Source organism: Periplaneta americana, chromosome 1 (genome assembly GCF_040183065.1).
Source record: "Periplaneta americana isolate PAMFEO1 chromosome 1, P.americana_PAMFEO1_priV1, whole genome shotgun sequence".
Lineage (NCBI taxonomy): Eukaryota > Metazoa > Arthropoda > Insecta > Blattodea > Blattidae > Periplaneta > Periplaneta americana.
In genome coordinates, this window is record NC_091117.1 from 76,385,385 (window position 1) to 76,412,312 (window position 26,928).

Consider the following 26,928-nt stretch of genomic DNA (forward strand, 5'->3'; position numbering starts at 1 on the left):
GTTTATATCACATCCTGAAAAATGTTGTTTTTGATCTGTGCCTTTTCCTTTGCCCTAGCTCAAGAAAACACGGCTAATACTGTAAGTAATAGATGTTACGATTTTAATATTATAAATTGAGTTTTGTTTGCTAGTTGTAAGTAAAATTTATTGCATTATTTTATGAACAAAACATATGGGACATAGAGCTAAGGCTTAAAACTCTTCATTATTAAGATGTCATCAGAAAGGAGTTGGAAATACAGGTAAATTAAGAAACTATTCAACAATAGGCCTATCACCCACGAAAATGTTGGCACAACTCTCTGTTAAAAAACAGGTAATGCTAGATTTTTATTCATACAGTGAAACAATATGTATTTCATAGCAGATGCTGAAAAATTATCCATCTTGAATCTTGCACTACTTTTAACACTTACTTATAAATGATTGATTAAATGGCAAACTTAGTAGTGTTAATTATATAAGCACGTGTGGCTTAAAGCTGTTTCGTTGTATACTGTACACCATCATCAGAGCCTACTAGATCTCGGCGTCATCTCGACATCGCTGCCTGTTGTATGGGTGATGATGGTGTACAGTATACAACGAAACAGCTGTAAGCCACACGTGCTTATATAATTAACACTAGTACGTTTGCCATTTAATCAATCATTTGAAAAATTATGTTCTCTGTGCATAGATAAACATACAATGGCACCTCCTTAAAGATATAATTTACACAAAGAAGTAATTGATTAACTAGCGGACTTACTCGTGTTAATTATGTAAATCTGTGCGGCTTATAGCTGTTTCGGTGCTTCATCACACCATCCTCAGAGCCTACTAGATCTCGGCGTCATCTCGAACTTTTCTGCCTGTTGTGTGGGTGCGTTCGAGATGACGCCGAGATCTAGTAGACTCTGAGGATGGTGTGATGAAGCACCGAAACAGCTATAAGCCGCACAGATTTACATAATTAACACGAGTAAGTCCGCTAGTTAATCAATTACTTATATTCAAGTGTTAAAAGTAGTGTACGCAAGATTCAAAATGGATTACACAAAGAGTTCTTGGAGTATTTCAATTAATCTTATTATACTTGTATACTACGTCCTTAAAAGTCTTCACAGGTACAAAAGATGATGAGATATAGAAAGAGGTTTTCTATATAATATAGAATAGAAGCCCGATATATTACAGTCTGATATTCCATAGATTTGGATATAAAGGATCCCTAGTGAGATGTGGTTCAGTATTTCCAGTCCCGGATTACACATTAGTAGTGAATGTAATATAAACTGTGGGCCCCGCGTTTTCGCGGGCGCTAAATAGGAAATAAAAATTAAAAAATAAACAAATTTAAAATATGAAAATGCCTGTAAGCTGGCTACTGCATCCAAATCCTATGGAAAAATACCTACATACTATATTTTGTCAAGAAACCGGAAAAATCGCATCCGGACGAACTATTCAACCGTACACCGAAAATAAATATCCATAAATAAATATAGATGAATATAAATAATAATACTAATAAATAGATCTATTATTATTATTATTATTATTATTATTATTATTATTATTATTATTTAAATATGTATAGAACACATCCCGTACCTCAAGTTTTCCAAATCTGTTTTCATAGTAACTTTCACATATTTTTAGATGAATTAATAAAATTTTGCATCCAAGAGTACCTCATACTGAAGAACAAACCCTGTATTTAGCACTGTTTTATCATTTGAAGTTCATTATTTTATTAACAATTTTTTAAGTACAAATATTTAAATTTTACAATTCATGGCGAAAAAAATCGCAAAGATTTGTATTTATATATTCAGCTGATAATGACAGGATTTAACACACTCTTTAGAAATAAAATAGAGAAGAAAGTATTCAAATTTTTTAAAATTTTATTATATAAGTGAAACCAATTTTCTCTGCATAAACTGCATTCCTCCAATTTAAAATATAATAACACTTAACAACAAAAGTTGTTTGGATAATAAAAAAATATATATTAATCTAGAAGTTCTCTCTGATCATTTTACAAAATTCCAGCAAAAAATTAATTCAGGATATGTAGAAATTGAATTTTCAATTTTACTAAATTTATACTAGCGAAAGATAACCCCTTAAATATTTATAGCCTACATCGCAAGTCACGGCCAGGTAGTCAGATGCGGCGAAAGAAGCATCGTAGACTAATGCTAGCTCTTTCTCAACGATAGGTAGCCTACCTGTATTGCAACTGACAGATGAGGACAGTGACGGATTAACCACTAGGCCAACCTAAGTCATGGTCCAGGGACGAGGGCTCTGGAGGAAACAGTGTACATTTTCCCTGGATCAAGAATGGGAAGGTTTTGTGATGCGTCATATATCACAGGCGAAGATTAGAGAATTGGTATACAGCTGATTTCCGTTCAATGCAGTGCACGTCAGAAACTTCATTTTATGATATGTGTATTATGAAGACATCGTATAAAAAGTGTCATATTACATTTATGTGGAAATATACTGGCATACAAAAAGGAGCATAAATTGCGTTCTAACTGAAGAAAAACTTGATGAGACGATGGCATAGGATATAATTATGCTAAAATCGTATCCACTTCTTAGAAGGTAAACCAATAAATTACATTTCAGTCATCTGCAAGAAGGATGTCACAACTCGAAATTTAGCAGTTTTGAATTACTGTTATAGAAGGAATTCTTTCCAGACGCACTTTTAACTGGAAAATCGTCATAACTCAACTTCTAAATTTATGTTGAATCTTTCGTACACTACTTTTAATACTTGAATATAAATAATTGATTAAATGGCGATCTTGAAGAAGCACCGAAACAGCTGTAAGCCGCATTCGTGTTGATAGAAGGATAAATCGTTTAATATGTTACTTAATTTAAATTGTATTTAAATAATTAAAATGCGGTCATTTTGTCCAGAGACCATTCATTTGGTCCAATGATAATTCCTTTAACATATTTCTTATTTGTTATTACATGCAAATAATTAAAATATGATCATTTGGTTCAGAGAACATCCGTTTTTGATGCAACGATAATCCGTTTAATATTTTTCTAAATTAGTCTTGAATGCATCTTTAATAAATCACTCCAAATTAATAGAGTGGATTGTGTACGAAGATAATTTTTCTGTGCGTAAAGATCTATTTTCATCTTACCTCATTCCTTATATGCAGTATTACATCCATCTAGAGAAACTAAAAATTTCAGATAGTGAAGGAATTAGCCTATCCAAATTAGCTTCTGAGATTACTTCATACAAACAGACAAATTTAATATTCTCTGTATATTAATATTGATAAACGTCAAGGCTGCCTTAAATAGACGGAGTCATTTGTTTTAATTTCATTATAGCCATCGATGTCATTCCTGCAATAACTTCTTTGTGACATATCGATTTTCCGATTTTTGCTCTATTAAATAACTTAAATAGTTATACAGCAAATAATACAATCTCCTATATGTAATTATAATTCTTTCTTTCGAAAATGTAAGAATTCACGATCTCCTATGTACCACTGCCATAGAATGAATAAATCTGTTTTTTCTTCCTACTGAAAAATTTTATATTTTGCACATAGGAATTACGGAACAACGACACTATAATCTGAGGCGGCGTTGAAAATGCATTGTATTGTTATTTTAAAACTCTTGTATATCCTTAAATACCAGTCCTATCAAAATTTTGCCTGGAATAAAACTTATCGGAAATAATGTTTAAAGAAACTTCTGTTATGTAACATTTATCACAAAAATCAATAATAAGCGAGATATTTCGATTTATTTAATTCGGGCTCCCTTATAACCCCCCTTTCAAATAAAGTATTTTGAATGCCATATAGCCTGAAATCTAAGTTACAACGAACTTAATTTATATTCCAATTTTCATCGAAATCCGTTCAGCCATTATTGCGTGAAAAGGTAACAAACATCCAGACAGACAGACAGACAGACATACAGACAGACAGACAGACAGACAAACAAAAATTTCAAAAAAGCGATTTTCGATTTCAGGATGATTAATTATACATGTTAACACCAATTATTTTTGGAAAATCGAAAATTACCAGAAAAATTTCGCTTACAGATTTATTATTAGTATAGATAAAGTAAGCAAAGAAAATAATACTGATGTATTATCATCACCGGCAAGCTGACAACAATCAATAACTTAGGAATTACTCATCTTATCATAAGCCTATTCACGGATATGATTATTAGAGCCTATTATTATTATCATCAAGGTGCAAGACAAGCAACTCAGTGCGACCAAGCGTTGAGCCGTATCGAATGAGGATAATAATAATTTTATGTATGGTATTCTCTATCTAGGATTCTATCCCCCTCATCAGAAATCTTAATTCGCACCCTACTCATATTTAAATTGTGCTTTAGATCTTGTCTTGTTATCATTACATGCTTTGCACGAAGAACGCTACATCTTGTGTTGAAACTTTATTGCTCGTGAAGATCAACAGATTATTATTATTATTATTATTATTATTATTATTATTATTAATATTATTATTTTAAATTATGACGTTGATTATGAAAAAATAGGCATAACCAGGTTGCCATAATTTGAATTCAAGATAGTTACAGTTTGAAAAATATAACGTTCTTGGAAAAAATATTATAAGCCCAGAAAGTCATTTTTCGAAATATGATGGTCTTCGAGCAATTTATCCATTCTATTTCTACTTACGACGTTATTCCAACTAATCTTGAAGTAATTTTGAAAGAATCAATTTCAAATTAAACAGCCTTATGGCACTCTTGCTGAAAATAAGTTATGGACATGCAAGAGTAGCTTGTAATATTTAAACTTATAACATTATTTTTAGTAATTTATATGACATTATTTCAATCTAAGGCAAAGCTTGTTAGAATATAAATTTTCGTAATTTCAGCGTTTGCGTGTAATCGTAACAAGCCAAGGAGAGCAAATAGTGAAGCTAGTTCTGGAATATAATTTTCGTGAAAGATCTCGTGAGTGCTGGCGGCAGTAGACCATCCGGACGAAAAAATGTTGTCTTTTATTTTCACTGCATGCCAAAAAAGTGCTCGAGTCTGTAAGTTATTCTTTAAGAATACTTTAAATCAGAGTTGGCCAACTTAATATCTTTCGGAGGCCAAATTTAATTTAGGCAACTTCATCAGGGGCCAGATCATGTGTTATGTTTAGTTTTATCTATGCAAAAAGAAAAGTACAAGTTATAATGCATATCTATATTAATAATAAATCTGTAGCCGAAAATTTTCTGGTAATTTTCGATTTTCCAAAAATAATTGGTCCTAACATATATAATTAACCACCCTGAAACCGAAAATCGCTTTTCTGAAATTTTTGTTTGTATGTCTGTCTGTCTGTCTGTATGTTTGTTACCTTTTCACGCGATAATGGCTGAACGGATTTCGATGAAAATTGGAATATAAATTAAGTTCGTTGTAACTTAGATTTTAGGCTATATGGCATTCAAAATACATTATTTAAAAGGGGGGTTATAAGGGGGCCTGAATTAAATAAATCGAAATATCTCGCTTATTATTGATTTTTGTGAAAAATGTTACATAACAAAAGTTTCTTTAAAAATAATTTGCGATAAGTTTTATTCCTTGAAAAATTTTGATAGGACTAATATTTAATGAGATAAATAAGTTTTAAAATTAAAATAACTGCCATCTAAGGCCGTATAATGAAATAAAAAACAAATGACTTCGTATATAAGGGGCCTTGGACAGCAACAATCGAAAGTTATGAAAGATAGCCTACAGAGAATGTTTCTGTGTTTGTATGAAGTAATACCGGAAGCTAAATTAACCAATTTGTATAATTAATTATTATTTCACCATTGGATAGTGTAGTTTCTCTAGATGGACATAATGCTATAATGTTATTACAGTAACTTCTGATATAATATAATGTAATGTAATGTAATATAATATAATATAATATAATATAATATAATATAATATAATATAATATAATATAATATAATATAATATAATATAATATAATATAATATAATATAATATAATATAATATAATATAATATAATATAATATGTAATATTATATAATATAATTTAAGTTATTTGAAGGGTTCAGAACCATAGTGGGCCAAACGCCATTTACTGAATACGTAGAAAAGAAGGGTTAAAATTAAGTTATTACCATAATTCAATGGAAATATACAGCAAGTAAAATAAAGTATAGACATTAAATCTAAATGATGTCATTGTTCATTAAACTATGGTTGCATGTAATAACAATTAAGAAACATGTTAAAGGAATTGTCATTGCACCAAATGAGTGCTCTCTGGACCGAAATGATCGCATTTTAATTATTTAAACACAATTTTAATTAAATGACATATTAAAGGATTTATCCTTCTATCAAACACGAATGTTCCCTGGATCAAATGTCCTATTTTAATTATGTAATTACTTTATATTTATTTCTAACGGGTGCAGTGGAGCGCACGGGTACGGCTAGTACTTTAATAAACAAAGATCAGATGATTGGAAATTTGTCATTACTCACCACAAAACAGTCACAGTAAAATTCTTCCTCCTTGAGCAGAAATGAAATGGAATGTAGTTTTTATGATGCTTTCTTAAATAATTGAAATCCTTGTATACTGTACAAGCTGTTTATTGACAACAATATGGTTTCTGAATATAGCCTATGCGAAACCAATTATTTAAAATCCACTTATAATTGTGAGAATGCCAGTTTAAGAATTTGTATAACACGGCGAATGTCGGATAAATCTATGGCGAATCCTGAGCCTTATCTCGCCAAATAAAATTTCGCTGTCACCAATTCCATCGACGCAAAATAACAGTATTAGATACAACGTCGTTAAATAGCCAATTAACAATAAACTGTACTTGAAGACATACTAAACACTGTAACTTGTGGTCTTTATTCAATGTAAAAAAATCGTTTACAAAAGCCAAGATGTCAAGAAACAGTAAATACCCCATTCCTCACGAGCAGCTTTCAGGGAGCGATCACTATTATCTTGAGTGTCCGATGTAACCTAATTCTGAATTGATTACGTTAATAATTCACTTAAACTAATAATAATAATAATAATAATAATAATAATAATAATAATAATAATAATAATAATAATAATAATAATGTTTTTCAGCTTCATGCAGAAGTTTAATCTACAGATTAAAGTAAAAGTTGACATATTAATTCTATTATTAACCGTGGTTATGAATATTCACGTCCAGAGTTCCTATGAAAATGATGCAAGCCTGATATCCCAAGTTAGACGGGATTCTTTCAATTTCCTGGTTGAATCTCGATTAAAGCGAGTGGAATTAGTAAAAATCCCGATTTTACAGATATTAGCCTACATCATATTTAAAGACATTAGTCTATATTTCTAATTATCCGATATTTTGATTTATATAGTGACTCAAAAGGTAACATTGTAAAAGAGGTAACCCGCTGATATTTAGTAAGTCTATGAGGAAGCCCAGCTAATTGTCATAAGGCAACTCTACTCGCAAGATGATACTTCCCCTAGTTATATCGCATTGTTGATTAACCCGTTTCGGTATTACTCGACCAAGGCGAGTGGAACCGCGGGCGTAATGTGAACTATCGCGATACGGTATTACGAACGTAGGAGCAGTAGCGCCACGGCTCCGGGCTGCAGGACTCCACTGGCCTTGGTCGAGTAAACCTAGTCGCTGCTCTCGCAGTTAGTGAACAATGGCTGCGTTCAGCCAGGACAGCACTAATTCAGCAATTCATGTTTGCTGAGTTACAGCAGCTATGAGTTGCTGAACGACCAGATTGCAAAATGTCCGCTGTGTTTACAACAGTGAGCTCTTAGAACTCACTGGTTTAAAAAGAAACGCGCCATTGTTCCGTCTACTCCGGAATATAAGACACCATTGGTTGTTGCACACCCCCTCCACTTTTTCTGGATTGCAACGAAAAAATTTTGCTATAGGTACTACTACTACTAGTATCCTACAAACAAAACTCAGCTCGGACTCCTCGCAGGGCGCATGCTATACCCCTCTTACTCCCCTGCAGTAGGCGTGAGAGCATGCTGAGAACGGGAGCATACGTCATCTGCGCGAGACAGTCACGCCCGCTGGTTTCTGCGCACTGAGTTTTCCTTGTTGGATGCCTATACGAAAAAATAGCGGCCGCTATTTCAGCGCTGTCGCTCAGCAAGGCGTTCAATGCTGTCGCTATTTCAGCGCTATGTTGACGCCATCGATTTAGGCAGATGGATTTTATTAATCAGAACTCCAGAGCAAGTTACTCTTAGCTGCAAGGTCGGTTGTTATCTTCGTCGCAGCTGGAATGGGTGAGACATAAGAGTAAACATACATTCCTGATTATCCTAGTGGACTCGGATAGACAGTCATCTCCAAAAACAATGCACATGTAACCACTTTTATACAACTGCAGTAATCTGCGTTACGTAGTTCATAATGGGAGCGTCTTAATAAATAAAGATTTAAATCGGTGAACGGCGGATGCGACAGGTGTACGAAGTATTACGGTATAAAAAATTCATCCATCAAGCTCGACAACTATCAGGCTCAGACTGAAAAACACAAGAAACGAATCGACGGCTTTTCTCGTGACCTATTATCATTCCTTGTAAACACATGTTACGCGTGATTTAAATCATTAAATTAAGCTCTCATATTCATCTGCTTCCATTAAGACTTTTGAAACATGAGGTTTCTTGCTTGGTTTATCGATTTACCACAGGTTATTAATTGAGAAAAATTCGCTCCGGGGCCGGGTATCGAACTCTTGACTCCCAGTTACACGCATTAGGATCTCTAACCACTGAGCTACGCCGAGACTCAATCCAAAGTATCGGATCGAATCTCGTAGATTATCGAATTACGTATTTCCTTATTTCAGCATACCTATTCTTTCGCTTATTTATCCAACGTGTCGATTCCTGTCGCTTCCGCAACTTATTCTCGTACTTCATGAATATTTGTTATTAATGAAGACAATTCGACACAACTCATATCTATTTTTTGGCCTGTCGCTTCATGAAGTAATGAACATTTGCAATAATTTCTTGTTTCTGGTTATGCAATGCTTTCTTGCTCTTAATTTAGAAAATGCAGGAGGCGAACGAAAGTCATTTACGGCACTCCCATGAATCGGACTGTACTGTGGTGTGTTTATTAATTAATAATGACGATACAAGAGGCGAGTGTGAACATAAAAACAAGGACAGACAGCCTTATCGCAATTCATTCTTGCAGTTCTCACAAAACATTGGCTGGCCTACTGGAAATGTTATTGAGGTCATCTGCCAAAATCGGTGCCTCCGACTATACCTCAGCGCTGTACATGCTGAACGCAGCCAATGTGTAGTTTAAGTGCGTTGAGTGGCAAAAAGATAGTGTTTTGACAACGTATTTTACTCTAATAACAGATGCATACAATTACTTGTGGTTTGTAATTTGGTGAACTATGTTTAAAAATGGATAATCGTCAGATAGTGAAACTGTCGCAGTACCGATTCCGAAAAAGAAAAGTTGCGAAGTTAATAACGAATGGTTAAACCATATTTGTGGTTAATAAAAAGGAAAAACGATTTTAGTGTTCACTGTACTGTGTGCTCTTCGTATTTTAGTGTTTCTCACGAAGGCGAAAATGACATTAAAAAGCACGCGAACACTGTTTTGCAGTGAATGACTAGAAATCTTATGATAAAGTCTTGATAGGTCTATCTTACGTTAGCTTCTGATTTCCCGATTTCGCTCGGAGAAAACCTAGCAACTATGCTGACAGCAGAAACGCGGTATTAAAAGTGTCTCGCAAACATAGGCGGAGTTATGGGGGAACATGGGGAGGCATTCCCCCCCCCCCCCAAACTTGTCTGAACTCTTTTTCTTCTATTAACGTTAGAAAACATTGAATTCAAAAGATCTTTTTTGCTTTTGTTTATGATTAAGTTTCTGTACTTAAATTGTTGAAATAATGTCTTCAGATCATGTGTCTAGACTATAATCTATATTTTAAATTTCTGAATGTAAAATAATTTCTATATCTCATTTGAGAAATGGAAGCACTGTAATGTTTCTTTTGTAATAGCCTGTACTGATGTGTTACAAGTCTGCAGATGTTCAGGCCGCCACTTGGAGAAATATGAATAACATACTGCACAACAATGCAGAAAAAAGAAAAGTGATCCCGGTATAATATGTGAACTTAAAGACGACATTAAATAAAATCATTAGAGTTTAGTATACATTTCATATGATATATTCAGGAAGGTAAACTTCAAATAAAGTTTTTGTTAGTACTGTTAGGCCTACGGTGTTTTATTGATGTATGCACGTGTTTCTGTACGAGAGAGAAAAAGAGGGAGATTGTTTTAAGTTATGCCCTATTATAATTTGTAGTAGACCTACAGTTCAAGCCCTATACAACTTGGTCCGAAACATCGCCGATGTGGATGTAACACTGTAAGAAACATGCCCTCCAAAATACCGTTATTAAATAATCATATTCCGATATATTTTACCATAGTCAAGCTATAACGGAGGAAGGAGGTAAATTATGTCCCCCATAACCCCGTTATATGGGGATTCTAAGGTTTTACTTTGCCCCCCACCCTCCCAAGGAAACGGTTCTCTCTCCGCCTATGCTCGCAAAGGAAACTGTATTGTTCCTTTAAACAAAAACATTTAACTTAAGGATACGCAATACAACATGTAGGCTATTCAAATAGTGGTTTCGAAATCCCGTGCGTTTTATTCCATACTAATTACGGCTTTCCGCTGGTTCAATTTGGGAACATATTTCTCACTTCTCCGCTAGAGGGTAGGGGCTCATGAAATACAGCCCGCAAAACAAAGCAACGGGAAAAATGGACAGAGGGAGGTATAAGAGGAGAAGTCGCGGAACACGTCACTATTACAAGTTTTGCGAGCACAGAGACGGAGAGTGAACATACCCAATCTAAGAAAAAGTTCAATTAAATTGTTTACTTCTTTTCAATGTTTGTATGATTTAATTTTTTTTCTGCTATTTTATACATAATTTAAAAATTAGCGGTCTTACTAATAAAAACTTTATATACAGACGTTTAACTGTCTTATACAATGAGTAGCTCGTTTATAAGTCGTGTGTAAATTCCTTACTAATAATCACTACATACGTCGTGTATAACAGTATAACTGTTAACGCAGCTACGTCATAGTTTCGTCATTACTTCATTACAAAAGGTAATAGAATATCTGAGATTCTCTATTGCATCCGGTAGAGCGCTCTAGTGTGCCGTGTTAAGTATCGATAGTACAACTGGCTCTGATCGATTACACACTATATTTTGGTCAAAGAGTACAAGCTACAGCAATATTATTCTACTTATTCTGTGCTCTTTGGTGTGTTCTTCTGTGGTTACAAGGCATCTATCATCATAAAATGACAGTCGATACGAACAGCTGTTAGAGAGGCGGCCATTTTTTTCTCTATATAGAACGTTTAAACAAGGGGTTTCGTGTATACAACTACTGCAAAGCAATTCCCATTGTATAGTTGCAGACTGTTTATACATCCATCGCTTATGCATGGTTTATTAGTAACGTTTTCTGTCTCAACTCTGCATAAGTCTCGTATAAAAACTGTACACGGTTTATTAGTAAGACCGTAGATGGATGCGTAATTAACTGATTGAATTATAGTCCCGTCGCTCTAATTTCCGGCAGCCAATCACGTTGCAGGTCGGCTACATTTAAACGTGTGCGTCTTGTGATTCGCTGATGAAGATGTAAAGTATTTCCTAAGGCTGGATAAATACTTAAAATATAATCGCCCGCCATTTTGGCTCTTTCGTTGGCGTTCGCAGAAAGCACACGAGGACGTTATTTGCCGCTCAATTATTTGCTGAATTACAGTGAGTTTGATTTATTATCATAGGAGCTACGACATGATAATGTTTAACGGTGTGGCAAATAGATTCCTCGTCTGGTAGCTCGGCAACGAAAGAACAGAAATGGTGAACGATACTACCTACCTAGACTTTATAGAGCCTTGACTTCCTAAGACGTAAGCAAAGAGGAGGAGTCACGCCGGGAATAACAGCGTCGCGACTATAGGAGTCACGCTGCTTGTAGCGAGTTTTAACTGAGGAACGAGATATTCGTCTGTTATACGCGAAATTCTCTTTCGTTTTACAATTGATTCTGTTTAGTTGAGCGTATTCCGAATCTCAACGCTGAGCAATCTGATGGCATCACGGTGTTCCGAATTTCACCGATGGCTTCACTGATGCTCCACCGGTGTCGCACCGGTGCCATCAGCTTGCAGATGGCAGTCTCCATCAGCCGCCATTAGTGAATCTGATTGGTTCTTGTATAGGAATTAGCAGACGAATGACATCGTGCACGGTTGTGTCATGGCGGTGTGTTCTGCTTTAGTTCTGCTGCATTGTTTGTAATGAGCACAACGTAAAAACAACATGTTAATGGCTATGAGCGAACATGTCAACGGACCAGTTAATACTACCGGTTCAATACATAAATAATTGTTTATGCTCTCTTTTCTTTGAACGAGATGTCAGTACGAAATTCGCAAAATTTTGCTAGCGTAGCACAGACAACAACTTATACAGTCGCTATGACAGCCATCGATCCTTCCAGCAGTTTTGTTCCTATTTCGCTGCAGCGTGACGTCATTGTTGTCCACCGGTCCGGTGAGATTCGGAATACGCTGGTTGAATGCGGTGTAACATTGAATGAACGAGTGATGGCTAAAGGGCTGACTCGCAAGTCAAATGCCAACTACTGTCCTGTGAAAGGAGGAGAGTTTCCTGGAGAAGGTGCAGGTATGTTTCGCAGTTCAGACGGACTGGAAGGAACATTTTTTTTTTTTTTAATTCAAATTCAAATTTATTTACAATTTACATTTGGATAGACACCCGAAATGAGCATATGCTCGTGCTCGGGTACAGTCCAGTAGTCTACATAAATTTTACAGGGTTCAAATAATAATGCTGATGATATAAAATAATAGTAATAATAATAATAATAATAATAATAATAATAATAGAATAGTCGTGACAGAGATGATACAAAGATTGTAATACAAAATAATTCATTAATAATAATAATAATAATAATAATAATAATAATAATAATAATAGAATAATCGTGACAGAAATGATACAAAGATTGTAATACAAAATAATTCATTAATAATAATAATAATAATAATAATAGTGATAAAACAAAAATATTTACAATAATAAAATAAATACTAAGACGGATAAAATAAAATATAAAACCACTAACGAGAGTTAACACAACTTAAATAAGCATATAACCTAATAACCGGAAACAATGCCAAACTCGAAAATCAACAGAAAAGTACATTGTATCGCCGTATTGACACTGTGTTGTGCATTATTGGTAGTAGGGGGGAGCTGAATGTCTACGTAACTGCCTTTCTCTTCGAATCTCCTCGTACAATCATGGGAAGTTAATGCTGTAAAAACAAAATGTCTACGAGTCAAACTGTTCATTATTACCAGGATAAATACAAATAATACTGAAATATATTAATCGAGTTTCAGTTATAGATCTCTCCTTTTGTGCAAGAGATATCATATCAAAATATTTTATGAATGGCGGGGAAAATATAAATTTCAATAACTTTCTAGTGACAAGTACAATCAAGTGTATCTGTGGCGATGCTAAGGAATCATTTATTGGAGATATACACTGTTATTAATTAAGAAAATGATCTATTTATATTTATTACAATGTTTTATCTTATAGGTTACATGCATCAGATAAATACAATAAAAATTAGTACCATATAATGCTAGTAACACTTAAAAAAAATTATAATAAAATTTATCAAATATCATACAAACATTTTCACTTTATTTTTAAACTTAAGAATGTGTAAATTGCTTAGGTCTGGATTATTTTTCAATACTGAATTGTATAGTCTTGGTCCATAATTCCTACTGTGTCTTAATCCAGCTGTAGTGTGGCATTTAGGTTCTGCCAAAAGAATTGGGACATTTCTTCTGGTGTTGTGTATATGTTTTTCAGTTATAAAATTCATTCGATTTTTGTGAAAATAAGTTAGTAATGTATGTTTACATATTTGCTCAATTTTTAGTACTTGGAATTGAGAATAAATAAATTGTGTCGGATAATCAAGTGGTTTATGCAGACAAATTTTGATGATACGTTTTTGTAATAATATTAATGGAGTTAAGATAGTCTTTGTCATTCCACCCCATCCTATTATTCCGTATTGAATGACTGATTGAAACAAGGCTAGATAAACAACACGGAGAACATAGATCGGCATATATGAACGAAGGGTTACAAAGTTGTGAATTGTTTTCCGTAACCTATTACATAAATATGTTGCATGTTTATTCCATCTCAAATGTTGATCAATGATAACACCTAAGTATTTTACTTGCGTGGTTTCTGTCAAGGAAGAGCAATTGCAATCAATCAAGTTTATGTTACTGCAATTGTGTATTTTTAAATTTGTATCCTTATCGAGTTTGATTTTTCTCAGACTAGAAGCCGTTAATGTAAAAGGAACTGCAGTTGTTTTTGAAATGTTCAATGAGAGCAAATTTTCATCTAACCATTTCTTAATTATATTTATACCTCTATTAGCATTTAGGTAGGTATCATTCCAATTCGATCCACTAAAAATTACGGCTGTATCATCGGCATATGCAAATATATCTCCAGATGCGTTTCCTATATCAATATTGAGCAAGTCATTGATGTATATTAAAAATAGTAGTGGGCCTAAAACTGTACCTTGTGGCACACCTATATTTATATTACGAATTTCACTGTGTTGGTCGTTAAATTTCGTTAATTGGGTCTGTTGCTTAAGTATGACTTAAATAAATTTAAAGCGATTCCTTTAATACCGTAGGCATGAAGTTTAGAAGTGAGTATATTATGGTCTACAGTATCAAAGGCTTTTTGAATATCTAGAAAAACTCCTAAACATTTTTTACCCGAGTCTAATTCTTTGATAATCCTTGATGTTACGTTCATAATAGCGTCGTCCGTGCTCATGTTAGTACGGAAGCCAAACTGCTTTTGACTTAATAGACTGTTTTTTTCTAAGAAATTAATTAGCCTGCTTTTAATACATTTTTCTAATAGTTTAGAGAGACTTGGTAAGAGTGAGATGGGTCTGTAGTTACTGAGATTGTTTCTGTCACCAGATTTGTATATAGGTATTACTACAGCACATTTAAGATCAGTTGGAAATACACCTTGTGATAAACACAAATTAAAGACATGGGTTAGTGGTTTCGATATGGGTTCAATAATCATTTTGAGTGTTCTAGTAGTGATACCATCAACACCCGGAGCCACATTATTTTTTAAAGTTTTAGCAATGGTTATAATTTCTTTATCACTTACGGGAAATATGAACATTGATGACGGTGATGATGATGATGACAATGATTATGATGATGATGATGATGATGATGATGATGGATAAGAAAAGGAAGAAGATAGTCTTGTGTTTTTGTTAATTTTTGATGCTATATCGTGTCCTATGTTTGTAAAATGAGCATTGAATTCGTTTGCAATATCATAATGATTCTTAATAATTAAGCCATCTTTATTTACTATTTCCATAATTCTGCAGCTTTTATTTGTTGAAACGTTAGTAGCTTCGTTAATAGTCTGCCAAAATCTTTTGGGGTCATTCCTATTGTTGACAAATTTCTCTGAGTAGTAACTAACTTTCATATTTCTTATAACGCAAGTTAAGATATTTCTGTACCTTTTATATTTTTTTGATAAATCTTCATTCAAAGGTTCACGTTTTACATTTTTGGCTAGTCTGTCTCTTGTGCGGATTGATTTAACAATACCCGAAGTAATCCAGGGTTTTATTTTTTTATATTTACTGGGTACATTATTACAGGTATGAAAGGTATATTTAGTTATTATATCGCGGAGTATTTTGTAAAAATTTTTAAAACTAACTTCAGCGTTTTGGCAATCAAAAACAGTTTCCCAGGTCTCTGAGCTAATATTTGCGACTAAGTCTTTGTAATTAATATGTTGCTTGCAATTATTATGTGAATTTATGATGGGATCCTTAATAATATATTTAGTAGTGATAGTGACTAGTCCAAATACCATATAATGGTCTGTAATTGCACTATTATATACTCCAGATTTGAAATCTAAGTTAATAGATGTTTTGAAGAATATATGATCAAGGCATGCATTATATCGAGTAGGAGCATTTAAGTATTTCAAAAAACCATATTCATGCATAATATTCAAATATCTGTTGCCAGAGTTATCTAAATTGTGTTCTAAAATTTTAATATTAATGTCACCTAAAATAATATGATTTTTAACGTCTTTTAGTTCATACAGAGATTGTTCAAAGCTATCCAGGAAATCAATTTTGCAATTATTTGGAGATCTGTAAATTTCTGTTAGAGAAAATGGAATATCGCCTATAGAAAAGTCAAAATGAATAGAGTTACAGTGATTAAATTCTACATCCTTAGAGCAGACGTTAATATAATCTTTAAAATATACCACTATTCCATCACATTTATTATATTTATTTATTTTAATGTATTTTTTATAGCCATGTAAGTCAAAACCGTTATCATGATCTATCCAGGCTTCAGTAAGAACTATTATATCGAAAAAGAAAGTAAAATTTTCTAGTAATACACAAAATTCATCATAATTTTTATTTATACTACGAATATTATGATGAGTAATTTTTAAATGTGATAGACTAGTGCTAATATAACTGTTGCAGAGCGAGAGGTCTTCGAAATTTTCTGTGGCGTTGTTGTTTTCGTGGTAGTACTGGTTAAGTTTATTTATAATATTATTGTGTTCCATTGTTAGTTAACATTAAGAAAAATACTAGAAAGTAAACGTTTGGAATAATGTGCAAGACTTTACAGGTTATTTATGTCATATGTACTACTTATCTTAATAACCGGACTTCTTTCATCTCTGCGAACCAGTACTTTTCCATCCCTTGTCCAGACGAATTGGTAGCCTTTGTTCCTGGCGGCATCTCTTGCGCTATTCAGCAGATTTCTAGTCGCGGCTGTTAAGTGGTCCCCTGCTGAGAACCTTCTGGTAGGTAGATTCTCGCTCAACTTCTGAAGTGGAATGCCGGGTCCGTTGTTGTCCTTTCGCGCCTCGTTCTTGTAGCACTGCATCCATTCATCCTTGCTCCTTCTCCTCATGAAACGGATGACAATGGGTCGGGGTTTACCTGGCTTGGATGGCAGTCGATGCGCTACACTGATGTCCGGGACGTATTGACTGCCTCCAATGGCTACTGACACATTGTCTATCACATCATACACGTTTTCATTAGGAGATTCTGGCACTCCAAAAACAACGACATTGTCCCTACGTGAATACTGTTGTAGTTCACCTATCTCCTGCTTCAGCAATTCGTTCTCCTTAGTTAAATTCTTGATGTCTTCTTTTGCAGCCTTCAGCTCCTCGCTAAATACATCAAATTTATTAGAAATAAATTCCACGGATTTCTTGAGGTCACTCACTTCCGCGTTGATGAAAGATTTAAACTCCTCAAACATTTTCTTCATAGTATTGATGACAACACTATGATCGTCCGCCACTTTTATTTCCTCGGATGTCGATGCGTCACTTTTGTTGTTCCCTGTTTGCTTCCTAACCATTTTCACTTTTATGACACTCTGGGAGCGTTACAAAAACACGTCTGGCCTTCACTGTTGCTCGAACATGGGACCAATCAGCGTTCTAGCTGAACAGCACTACCGATCCTAACGCCGTTTAGCGGCGCAAATCCGACCCTAAGTTATCTTTAACTCAGAAAGCATATTGTAATGTTCAGACAGTCAATGTTATGATATAATATAATATTATATTATATTATATTATATTATATTATATTATATTATATTATATTATATTATATTATATTGTTTAATCAGTCTACATGACATCTACATAACATCTAATATATTTAAGATTGATTTCACCATACCAAGTTTGAACCATTGAGACAAGATTAGCAGAAAACATCTAATTAACAATTATGAAGTTTAAATGAGGAATAAACGTTTTATCATGTTCACAGTCACAATTTTAACATAATACAGCAGTGCAGCCACAATTTTTACCTCAGTATTATGTACTGTACACATTTTATATCTGTACATTAATTTTAGATACAATTACCACAAGCCAGTTTTTTAAATAGTTTATTTTATTATTAAATGGTTGTTTTTCATCATTTCCATACTAGAAACTAATTGTATAAGATATTGCATGTAAAGCCTGATGATGCCCGAAGGGCGAAAACGTTCGCTGTTCAATTTATATTTGTATAGAACACAATGATTGCTTACATAGATAAGTATCATTGACTTTTTATATTTGATATGTCATGTAGACTGAATAAACAATATTATAGACCCTATTATATTATATTATATCCTAAGTTATCTTGACAAAAATGTTTGTTTTGGCCTCGTCTACCATTCCTTAAATATAATGCATGGGCTTCTGAGACACCCGGTATGTTCTACCGGTACCTGAAAAATATGAAAACTCTATTTCCGTCAAGGATCAATCCTGGTTCACGAAGTACGAAGTATCGAAAAATAAGTACAGTTAACAAATGCATAGATTTGCCTTAAACAGTAAATTAACATTTTAATGTATTTGTTACAGCGTGACTTTATAATAAACTACGACAGTGCGAAGATTATTAAAGCTGCTCCCCCTTTCTTTTCTAAGAGTGGTTGCTACTTAGAAACGGGGAAGCACAATTCTACCGTCGTTGTTATGAATGGAACAATAACAATTCTTGAGGTACTGCCAGCTGATATGAAGGTAAGTAATAATATTCAATATGACATCAATATAGGTCTACATTCCAGGTAGTAAAAACTTTCAAAATGACCGGTATCTCCAACATTGTGCGGCAGAAGACGGAAACCATAGACCAGTGATGTCAAAGAAAGAGCGCATGAACGACGTTCGATTCCTTGGCATGCTTACGTGCTGGAGAAACGAGCAAGACACAGGGGCGGACAAAGTGAAAATGAACTGGTGTCCAGATGTAATAATTCCTTACACATTTGTTTATACAGGGACATCATTTTATTTTTACTAACATTTTTAATATTAACCCGTCTATACCTTTAGAGAACCGGAAACACCGCTTGCTCCCCCCTCCACGACTGGAGTTCGATGATACTGGCGTAAAACACAAATCACTCTACTAGGTATAGGAAGGAAGAAAAGTAGTTCATCCATTTACGTAAACTAGGAAATATCGCGATTTTGAGTTTGATAATTTTCATTAGGTTTTTCTTTAATCAAAGTACAGTACTGTATTAAGAATAAGTGTTTTTACTCACGAACTGAGTATGTAGTGTATATTATATTGTCTACAGCACATTAGCGTACACTATAGAGAATGGAGTTAAATTGAAAAATAATCATATGACTGTTCAGGTAAGAACAACGTTTCAGACCAGGGAAGCCAATACGACCATGAAGTGTAGCCACGGGAGCCGATACGACTGCTCCGGAATAAATTATTGTTATATGCAGAATTGTTATCGATTTGGTTTACCGATGTATCGGCGTGCGGATCTTCGGCGAGGGTTGTGGTTATGGCCGCTCAGAATTAGTACCATAACAGCGGAATAATTAAACTCACAACAAACTTATAATAGAGCTGAAAATGTCGAGCCTCTTCTCCCATACAAGTGGAATATCGCGTAAATATGTTCTCTTTCACTCTCCCAGTTCTTCCATTGAAATTACTGCAATTTCATACAACCGTTTAGATAAATGAAACTACTACTCGTCTGGAAAAAAAAAAAAAAAAAACTGTGGGTCAATTACACCACCTTCCACGGAGTCTAACAACTAATTGTAATAATTCACTCGCAAACATGGATCATCTTCTTTTAGATTTAGAGCATGCACACTGGTGTAGATAGTGATTAAAATGGTTCCAGATTTAATAAACATGTTGCGTTTCTTGCAGATTATACAGACACAACAGTTTGCTGAGATAATATTTTAGCGATTTTTTTTGGGAACGTTCGAGAACACCAATGCCATCAGCACCATCTGTTAAAACTGGTCTCCTTCCAGGGCGTTTTTTGTTTAACACTGATCCTGTATTTTCAAATGTATTCACTAACTTATGTACTGCCCGCCTTGTAGGCGATTGAGTATTCAGTAATTTCGCAAAAAAAAAAAAAAAAAAAAAAACTCCGTACAGGCCTGGCAAGCCGATTTATAATTATAATATGTCTTGCACACTTACACTCTTTCTTCTGGAGTCTAATAGCCAGACGTTCTATGCGGTATCTCACACGAAACTGTACTCACAACAATCGGACAATTGCACAACACGCATGGGCGCATCCAACGTGAAGGGGAATCGGGAAACCGAGTCAGTGGCCGGTGGTGAACTAGCGTTGACCGATCCACATGGCGTAGGTCGGTAAACCAAACCAATAACAACTATGTACAATGCAAATCATTATGATTACAATCAATTTAATTATTGCAAATCAAGATTATGAAAACTTGTTACAAAACTGAAATAAAATATTGACACACCTTATCTTATTCTCAACCATAACAAAATAAAACCTAGATCAAACTCTCAAAAAAAAAAAAAAAGTGCATTTTGCGCACCCAAACTTTTCTGTAGTCAAAAACGGGGAGGAGGGGGAATTGGGAAAATTACGCGAGTAATTGACTTTTACCAACTAAAATCGTTGAAAGGCTGAACTTAAATGCACAAAAATCCTGTTGTGGTCAGAAATAGCTGTAGGCTAATTATATGAGTTTTAACAACAAGGGTTTTTCCCATCCCTATTTCCTATCCCGTCCTCTTACTGTCAAAACCCTCCAGATAAACCCAAATCTTCTACATTTGCTCCTGTCTATATTCACACGCAAGTCGGTGAGAAAGGACTTCTCCATAACAAAAATAAATTACACTTCAAACGAATGCGTATTGTGGGAAACTTTAAATCCTGGCATTTCATATAATAATATGTGTACTTTGTTTCAGATCATAATAACATTTTATGCAAAGCAAGACAACAATGAATACAAGAAGGTATTTGAAATGAATCCACTACCGTTATGTACTTATATAATACAGCAACCGCAATTTTATAAACTCTTAACGGACTTCAGTAAATTTCCGAAAACGTGCCCAATATCGCCAGTAAGTACGCCACAAATTAATTTTCGGAGATTGAATTATGACACTACTAGTACAATAACAATGTGATGTTAAGTGGAAATTAAGTCAACGGACGTGATTAAGAAAAACGTCGTTACTCAACAAAACGTCATTACACTCAAGTCATTATAGAAATAATTAAGATAATGTTTTAAACGTTAATCAATATATTAATGGTTATCTCTTTTCATGCGTAAAAGGAAATGTTATAAAATTCCAGGCAAATATAGCCTCTATAAGGTTATTTTGCCAGCTACTTTTCAATTATTCCTTTCAGTAAATTATTTGCATAGAAGCTTTAGAAAATACAGAGTGGAAGTGAAATAACCTTGCAGATTGAAACACACTGGGTACACTGAAATGAATAGAAAAACCTGTATTACTTTTTATGATTAAATGTACGGTTAATTAGAAAATTAAGTTTGAAGTTTCAATAGTTTGACAACATCACCGCCACTAACACACACTTCTCGTGATACAGATGTAAAAGGTCAACAAACTCGGTGTGGGTCTCGAAAGATGAGCTGTTCTCTGGCGCTGTGTTGCAACCAACTCGCAGCGCGCAGTGGCTTGAATTTAGAGGTTTTTAAAATTAAATTTACACGAAAACCGTCCACAGGTATTGAAATACGCCAGAGGGATAAATTATTCTTTATTAGTTTTCCTATCGATATGGACAAAAATCACGATCCTACTCGCAATAGTTACCGAATAAGAGGTTGTTAAACATTTGAGAGAAAAAATATTTTTTTTTCTGAAAAAAATTGTGAACTTCTCACCTACATGATATAATTTTTGTTACATACAACAAGAGCTATTCGCTCTGCAATCTGCAAGGCTATTTCACCTCCACCCTGTATATAAAATTACTATAATTTTTGTGCAATGTCATTAAATAACCGAATACAAATTCTCATTTGTCAATTACACAGATCTGCAACAATTTTACGGAATGAAACATTTTATGTGGTATAAAACTTTAATTTTTTTGTATCATGTAGTTTTTTTTTTCTTTTCTAATTATGTGCTTTACATAATACCGAGGGCGCACAGTTTTTAGTAACAAATCCGCAGCATACAACACTTCACAATTAATATTTTAATTGTGTAAGCATCACAAAGTGCGTTTTGTCACAGCCCATTGTTTCTTTCATATCGATGGCTAAGAAGTGATATTTCGCATCTGTAAATTTGCAAGTGAATGAAAAAAAAAAGTTTTAAAAATTTATTTTCAACAAAATAGACAAACTTTTTACATAGAACTCTTCTATTTTGCAAGATCTTCTACTCGAGGACAAAATATTGGTTAACTTTATCATTTTAATACAAGAGGGTGAAAGCGCATTATCAAGCGAAATTTATAAACTTGTACTTGCTATTTGGGAAAAGGAAATTATACCAGAACAATGGAAGGAGTCCATAATTGTACTATTTTCAAGAAGGGCGAGAAGACCAACTGTGGTAACTTTCGAGGAATATCACTTTTGTTGAAGTCGTACAAAATTTTGTCCAATATTCGTTTGAGAAGATTAACTCCGTACGTAGATGAAATTATTGCGGATCATCAATGCGGTTTTAGGCGTAATAGATGGACTATTGATCAGATCTTTTGTATTCGACAGATATTGGAGAAAAATGGGAGTATAAGGGTACAGTACACCAATTATTCATAGATTTCAAAAAGGTATATGATTCGGTTAAGAGAGAAGTTTTATATACTATTCTTATTGAATTTCGCATTCCCAAGAAACTAGTTTCATTAATTAAAATGTGTCTCAGTGAAACTTACAGCAGAGTCCGTATAGGTCAGTTTCTGACGCTTTTCCAATTAATTGCGGGCTACAGCAAGGAGATGCACTATCACCTTTATTTTTTAACTTCGCTCTAGATTATGCCATTAGGAAAGTTCAGGATAACAGAGAGGATTTGGAATTCAGCGGGTTACATCAGCTTCTTGTCTAGACGGATGACGTGAATATGTTAGGAGAAAATCCACAAACGATTAGGGAAAACACAGAAATTTTACTTGAAGCAAGTAAAGCAATAGGTTTGGAAGTAAATCCCAGAAAGGCAAAGTATATGATTATGTCTCGTGACCAGAATATTGTACGAAATGAAAACATAAAAAATTGGAAATTTATCTTTCGAAGAGGTGGAGAAGTTCAAATATCTTGAAGCAACAGTAACAAATATAAATGACACTTGGGAGGAAATTAAATGCAGAATAAATATGGGAAATGCTTGTTATTATTCGGTTGAGAAGCCTTTGTCATCTAGTCTGCTGTCAAAAAATCTGAAAGTTAGAATTTATAAAACAGTTACATTACCGGTTGTTCTGTATGGTTGTGAAACTTGGACTCTCACTTTGAGAGAGGAACAGAGATTAAGGATGTTTGAGAATAGGGTTCTTAGGGTTTGGGGCTAAGAGGAGTGAAATTACAGGAGAATGGAGAAAGTTACACAACGCAGAAATGCACGCATTGTATTCTTCACCTGACATAATTAGGAACATTAAATCCAGACGTTTGAGATGGGCAGGGCATGTAACACGTATGGGCGAATCCACAAATGCATACAGAGAGTTAGTTGGGAAACCGGAGGGAAAAAGACCTTTGGGGAGGCCGAGACGTAGATGCGAGGATAACATTAAAATGAATTTGAGAGGGGTGGAATATGATGATAGAGACTGGATTAATCTTGCACAGGATAGGGACCGATTGCGGGCTTATGTGAAAGCGGCAATGAACCTCCGGGTTCCTTAAAAACCATTTGTAAGTAAGCAAGTAATTTTATGAACATAATAATAACGTAGTTAAATTAAATGACCACTTTTGTAGATACGAAATATCACTTCTTAGCCAAGAATTTTGCTATTCTTACAGTTAAGATTGGTTCGTCTTACGAAAAGCAGTCGCTTCTTTACGTTCCCTTCCTGTCTGTTTGTCGCGGAGGTAATAAAACATCGAAAGTAGGGAACGGATTTCTAGTCGTTAAAAGAGTGAGATTTAGGACTTTATAAAGTCCAATTTAGGACCGATTTCACCAAGCTTATTTAACTTTGTTACTTAGGCCTAAAGTTGTTTTAATTGACACTTAAAGAGACAATGCATTTCACCAACCCAATTTTTAAGTGGGTTATTTAACGACGCTGTATCAACTACTAGGTTATTTAGCGTCGACGAGATAGACATTATCGAAAGAGGAAAGAATTGACATTATTCTTCATTCTGGTACGTTAAGCCACAGATTGAACGACTGGAGTTACATAAAGAGCTTGGTAGGATGAAGAGAACATTTAAAGAACTGTATCATTGAAGCCTGTACTAAAGTCACCCCGGAAATGCTAAAAAAAATGTTCTATCCACATTCTCAATTTTCTCTTCATATATCAAGCTCTTTATGTAACCAGAGAAGAAAAAATCAAGGGGTGTTAAATCTGGAGACCTGGCCGGCCATTCTACTGATCCACGCCGACCAATCCAATGTCCAGAGAACTGTTCGTTCAGTCTGCTGCAAATTTCTGTGGCTTAACCTACCAGAATGAAGAATTATATAAATTCTTTCCTCTTTCGACAATTCCATCACGAAAATCAAGAAATTTGTTACAGGAAGGCTTCAAATAATCACAACAACGCATTGAAGCTGTCACAGGTTAACCAAACAGTAAATCAGCAAAAGTTAATTACCAGAATTGCATATAAATATCTTTTCCAAAGCCTCCTTAGTACTGTACAAACATAGATATTGGGTATTTATAGGCGTTTATGATCCATTAGGCGTTTCAGGTCCTATAGAATTTTACTAGGGAGATCCTGTGTACATGAAACGTAGAGATATCTAAATAACATACGTCTAGGATGTGGCAAACAAATTAGGTATGGAATTAGAAATCCTTTCCCTAATCAAAGTACATGTTTTCTCTTTGTAACAGGTATCTACACCTTCCGGTCTTAAGACTGAAAATACTGACAATTTAGTTTCCTTCATTAACCCTCTCTGTGTCACTGAGCATTCTGCTGTTGTGTGTGTGTGTGTTTTTTTTTTTTCTTTGTAGTTAAAATGTCAACTTCCAGCGGTGACTCTAAGCTAGGCTGTATGAATAAACCGAATAGTTTTAATGTAGGTGTTATGTGATAAAGAAACAAAAAAGAAACATTACTCCATTTCTTAAATGTCCTTGCTCCATTTAGTGAAAGACCTTTCAGGACGTCATTACTGTCCATGGATATTCACACCGCATTTGCATCAACGAAAACACTCCTACACTTAGCGAATCTGCCATATTCTCATTAATAACTTTGTAAATTTCTGGGAACGCATGACCAAATATCTGATAAAAACTTAAAATTCGTTGTTCAGCTTCTTCCGATATCATGAAGGCAAAACACGCGACAACTATGGCTACAATAATAATTAATTATGACTGCTTGCCACAGAAGAGTGCACAATTCCTTTGGTTACTCTTGCGTGCTAAAGCCTAAAGTTATAAGTACAGACCGATTATTATTTAGTCCTGACAGCTCAGCGACGCGAAAGAGGGGAAGTAATAGCAGTAGTGGAGAGAGTTCCGGAGTAGAGATAAGGGCGGGCGGTCGGTAAAGGAATGCAGTACAGCTTAACTGTACTGAAATCACAACGCTGTATCGCATGCGACATCCGATCGCTCTGACTGCAAGCGACAGACTAACCTGAACATCCCTTGGCGTAACTTAATGGACTCGCCTGACCCAGGCGCACATTGTCAGCGACTGTCAGGACTAAATAATCGTACTGTACTCTCCGCTTTCACTGATAAAATGAATAGAAATATGTAACAGACCTTGTATTATTTATTTTGTTTAAAAAGCTAAGATCAAATTTCTCAATACCTACCTTCTTTAATATATTTTAAGAATTCATAATGTCATTTTGTAATAACATTATATTATTTTTTTCAGATGAAATATGATATTGTCAATGCTTTAATTGACGAGAGCGCATTTCCGTCAACATTACCAAGAGATGTGAAAACATGGTATACAACAATTCAACTGAAGCGAAAGAAAAAAACTGCCTTACACTATGGAGTTTATGCCAACATCGAGTTTAAAAATTAGATCAATCTATTGTACTGTACACTGTTCACATTCATTTGTCTTATTGCACCTTAAAGCACATAATTCAGCTGTAGCATGCATAACTGTATGGACTAAATAGGCCCTAAATAATATGTAGTTCCAGCAAAAGTATAAACTATGAAGAAAATAAACAATATTATAAATGTTGTATGAAATCTTGTATTAAAAATAGTTAATAAATACCCCACACTTCCCTTCATGTCAAAGTTACGTGCACAACAAAGGGATGAAAAGCATATGGGTTTAAGAACAGCTGCCTACATAACTGCAGAGCGTTTAGAATAGAAAGTGTGGTAATTCGGCAAGGGTCTAATGGGGCTTTTTAACTTCCTAGTGTCGCCATGGCAACTGAGCGAAATATTGTCGTGGCGATCGTTTTCAGATTCCAGTTTTCCTCTTAATACTGTGGACAGAACAGAACTCGCTCTGGTATGGAATTGAAGACCTCCCTCTAATAAGGATGTAACCAACAAATCTATAATACACGGTTCAGTAGAAAAGAAAATAATT

The 26,928-nt window shown here is 34.4% G+C and overlaps 2 protein-coding genes across 3 annotated transcripts in view; one reads left to right on the forward strand and one right to left on the reverse strand.

The window, feature by feature from the left end:
* LOC138696783 (uncharacterized) lies at positions 1-26,560 on the forward strand. Of its 2 annotated transcripts, none has more exons than XR_011331465.1 (4): positions 1-81; positions 18,751-18,912; positions 21,125-21,283; positions 26,239-26,560. XR_011331465.1 is itself a non-coding variant. In XM_069822190.1 (4 exons), the coding sequence occupies exons 1-4, from the start codon at positions 22-24 to the stop codon at positions 26,395-26,397; spliced, it is 429 nt and encodes a 142-aa protein (XP_069678291.1). In that variant the 5' UTR covers positions 1-21; the 3' UTR covers positions 26,398-26,560. The 2 variants fall into 2 exon arrangements, 1 of the variants encoding a protein (XP_069678291.1); XM_069822190.1 differs by having other exon boundaries at positions 21,125-21,172.
* LOC138696746 (SET domain-containing protein 9-like) overlaps positions 13,182-26,928 on the reverse strand; it is a 135,419-nt gene continuing 121,672 nt past the window's right edge. The window contains exon 6 of the mRNA XM_069822149.1: positions 13,182-13,516. Coding sequence (XP_069678250.1) covers positions 13,501-13,516 — 16 coding nt within the window. The 3' untranslated portion in view covers positions 13,182-13,500. The remainder of the gene's footprint in view (positions 13,517-26,928) is intronic.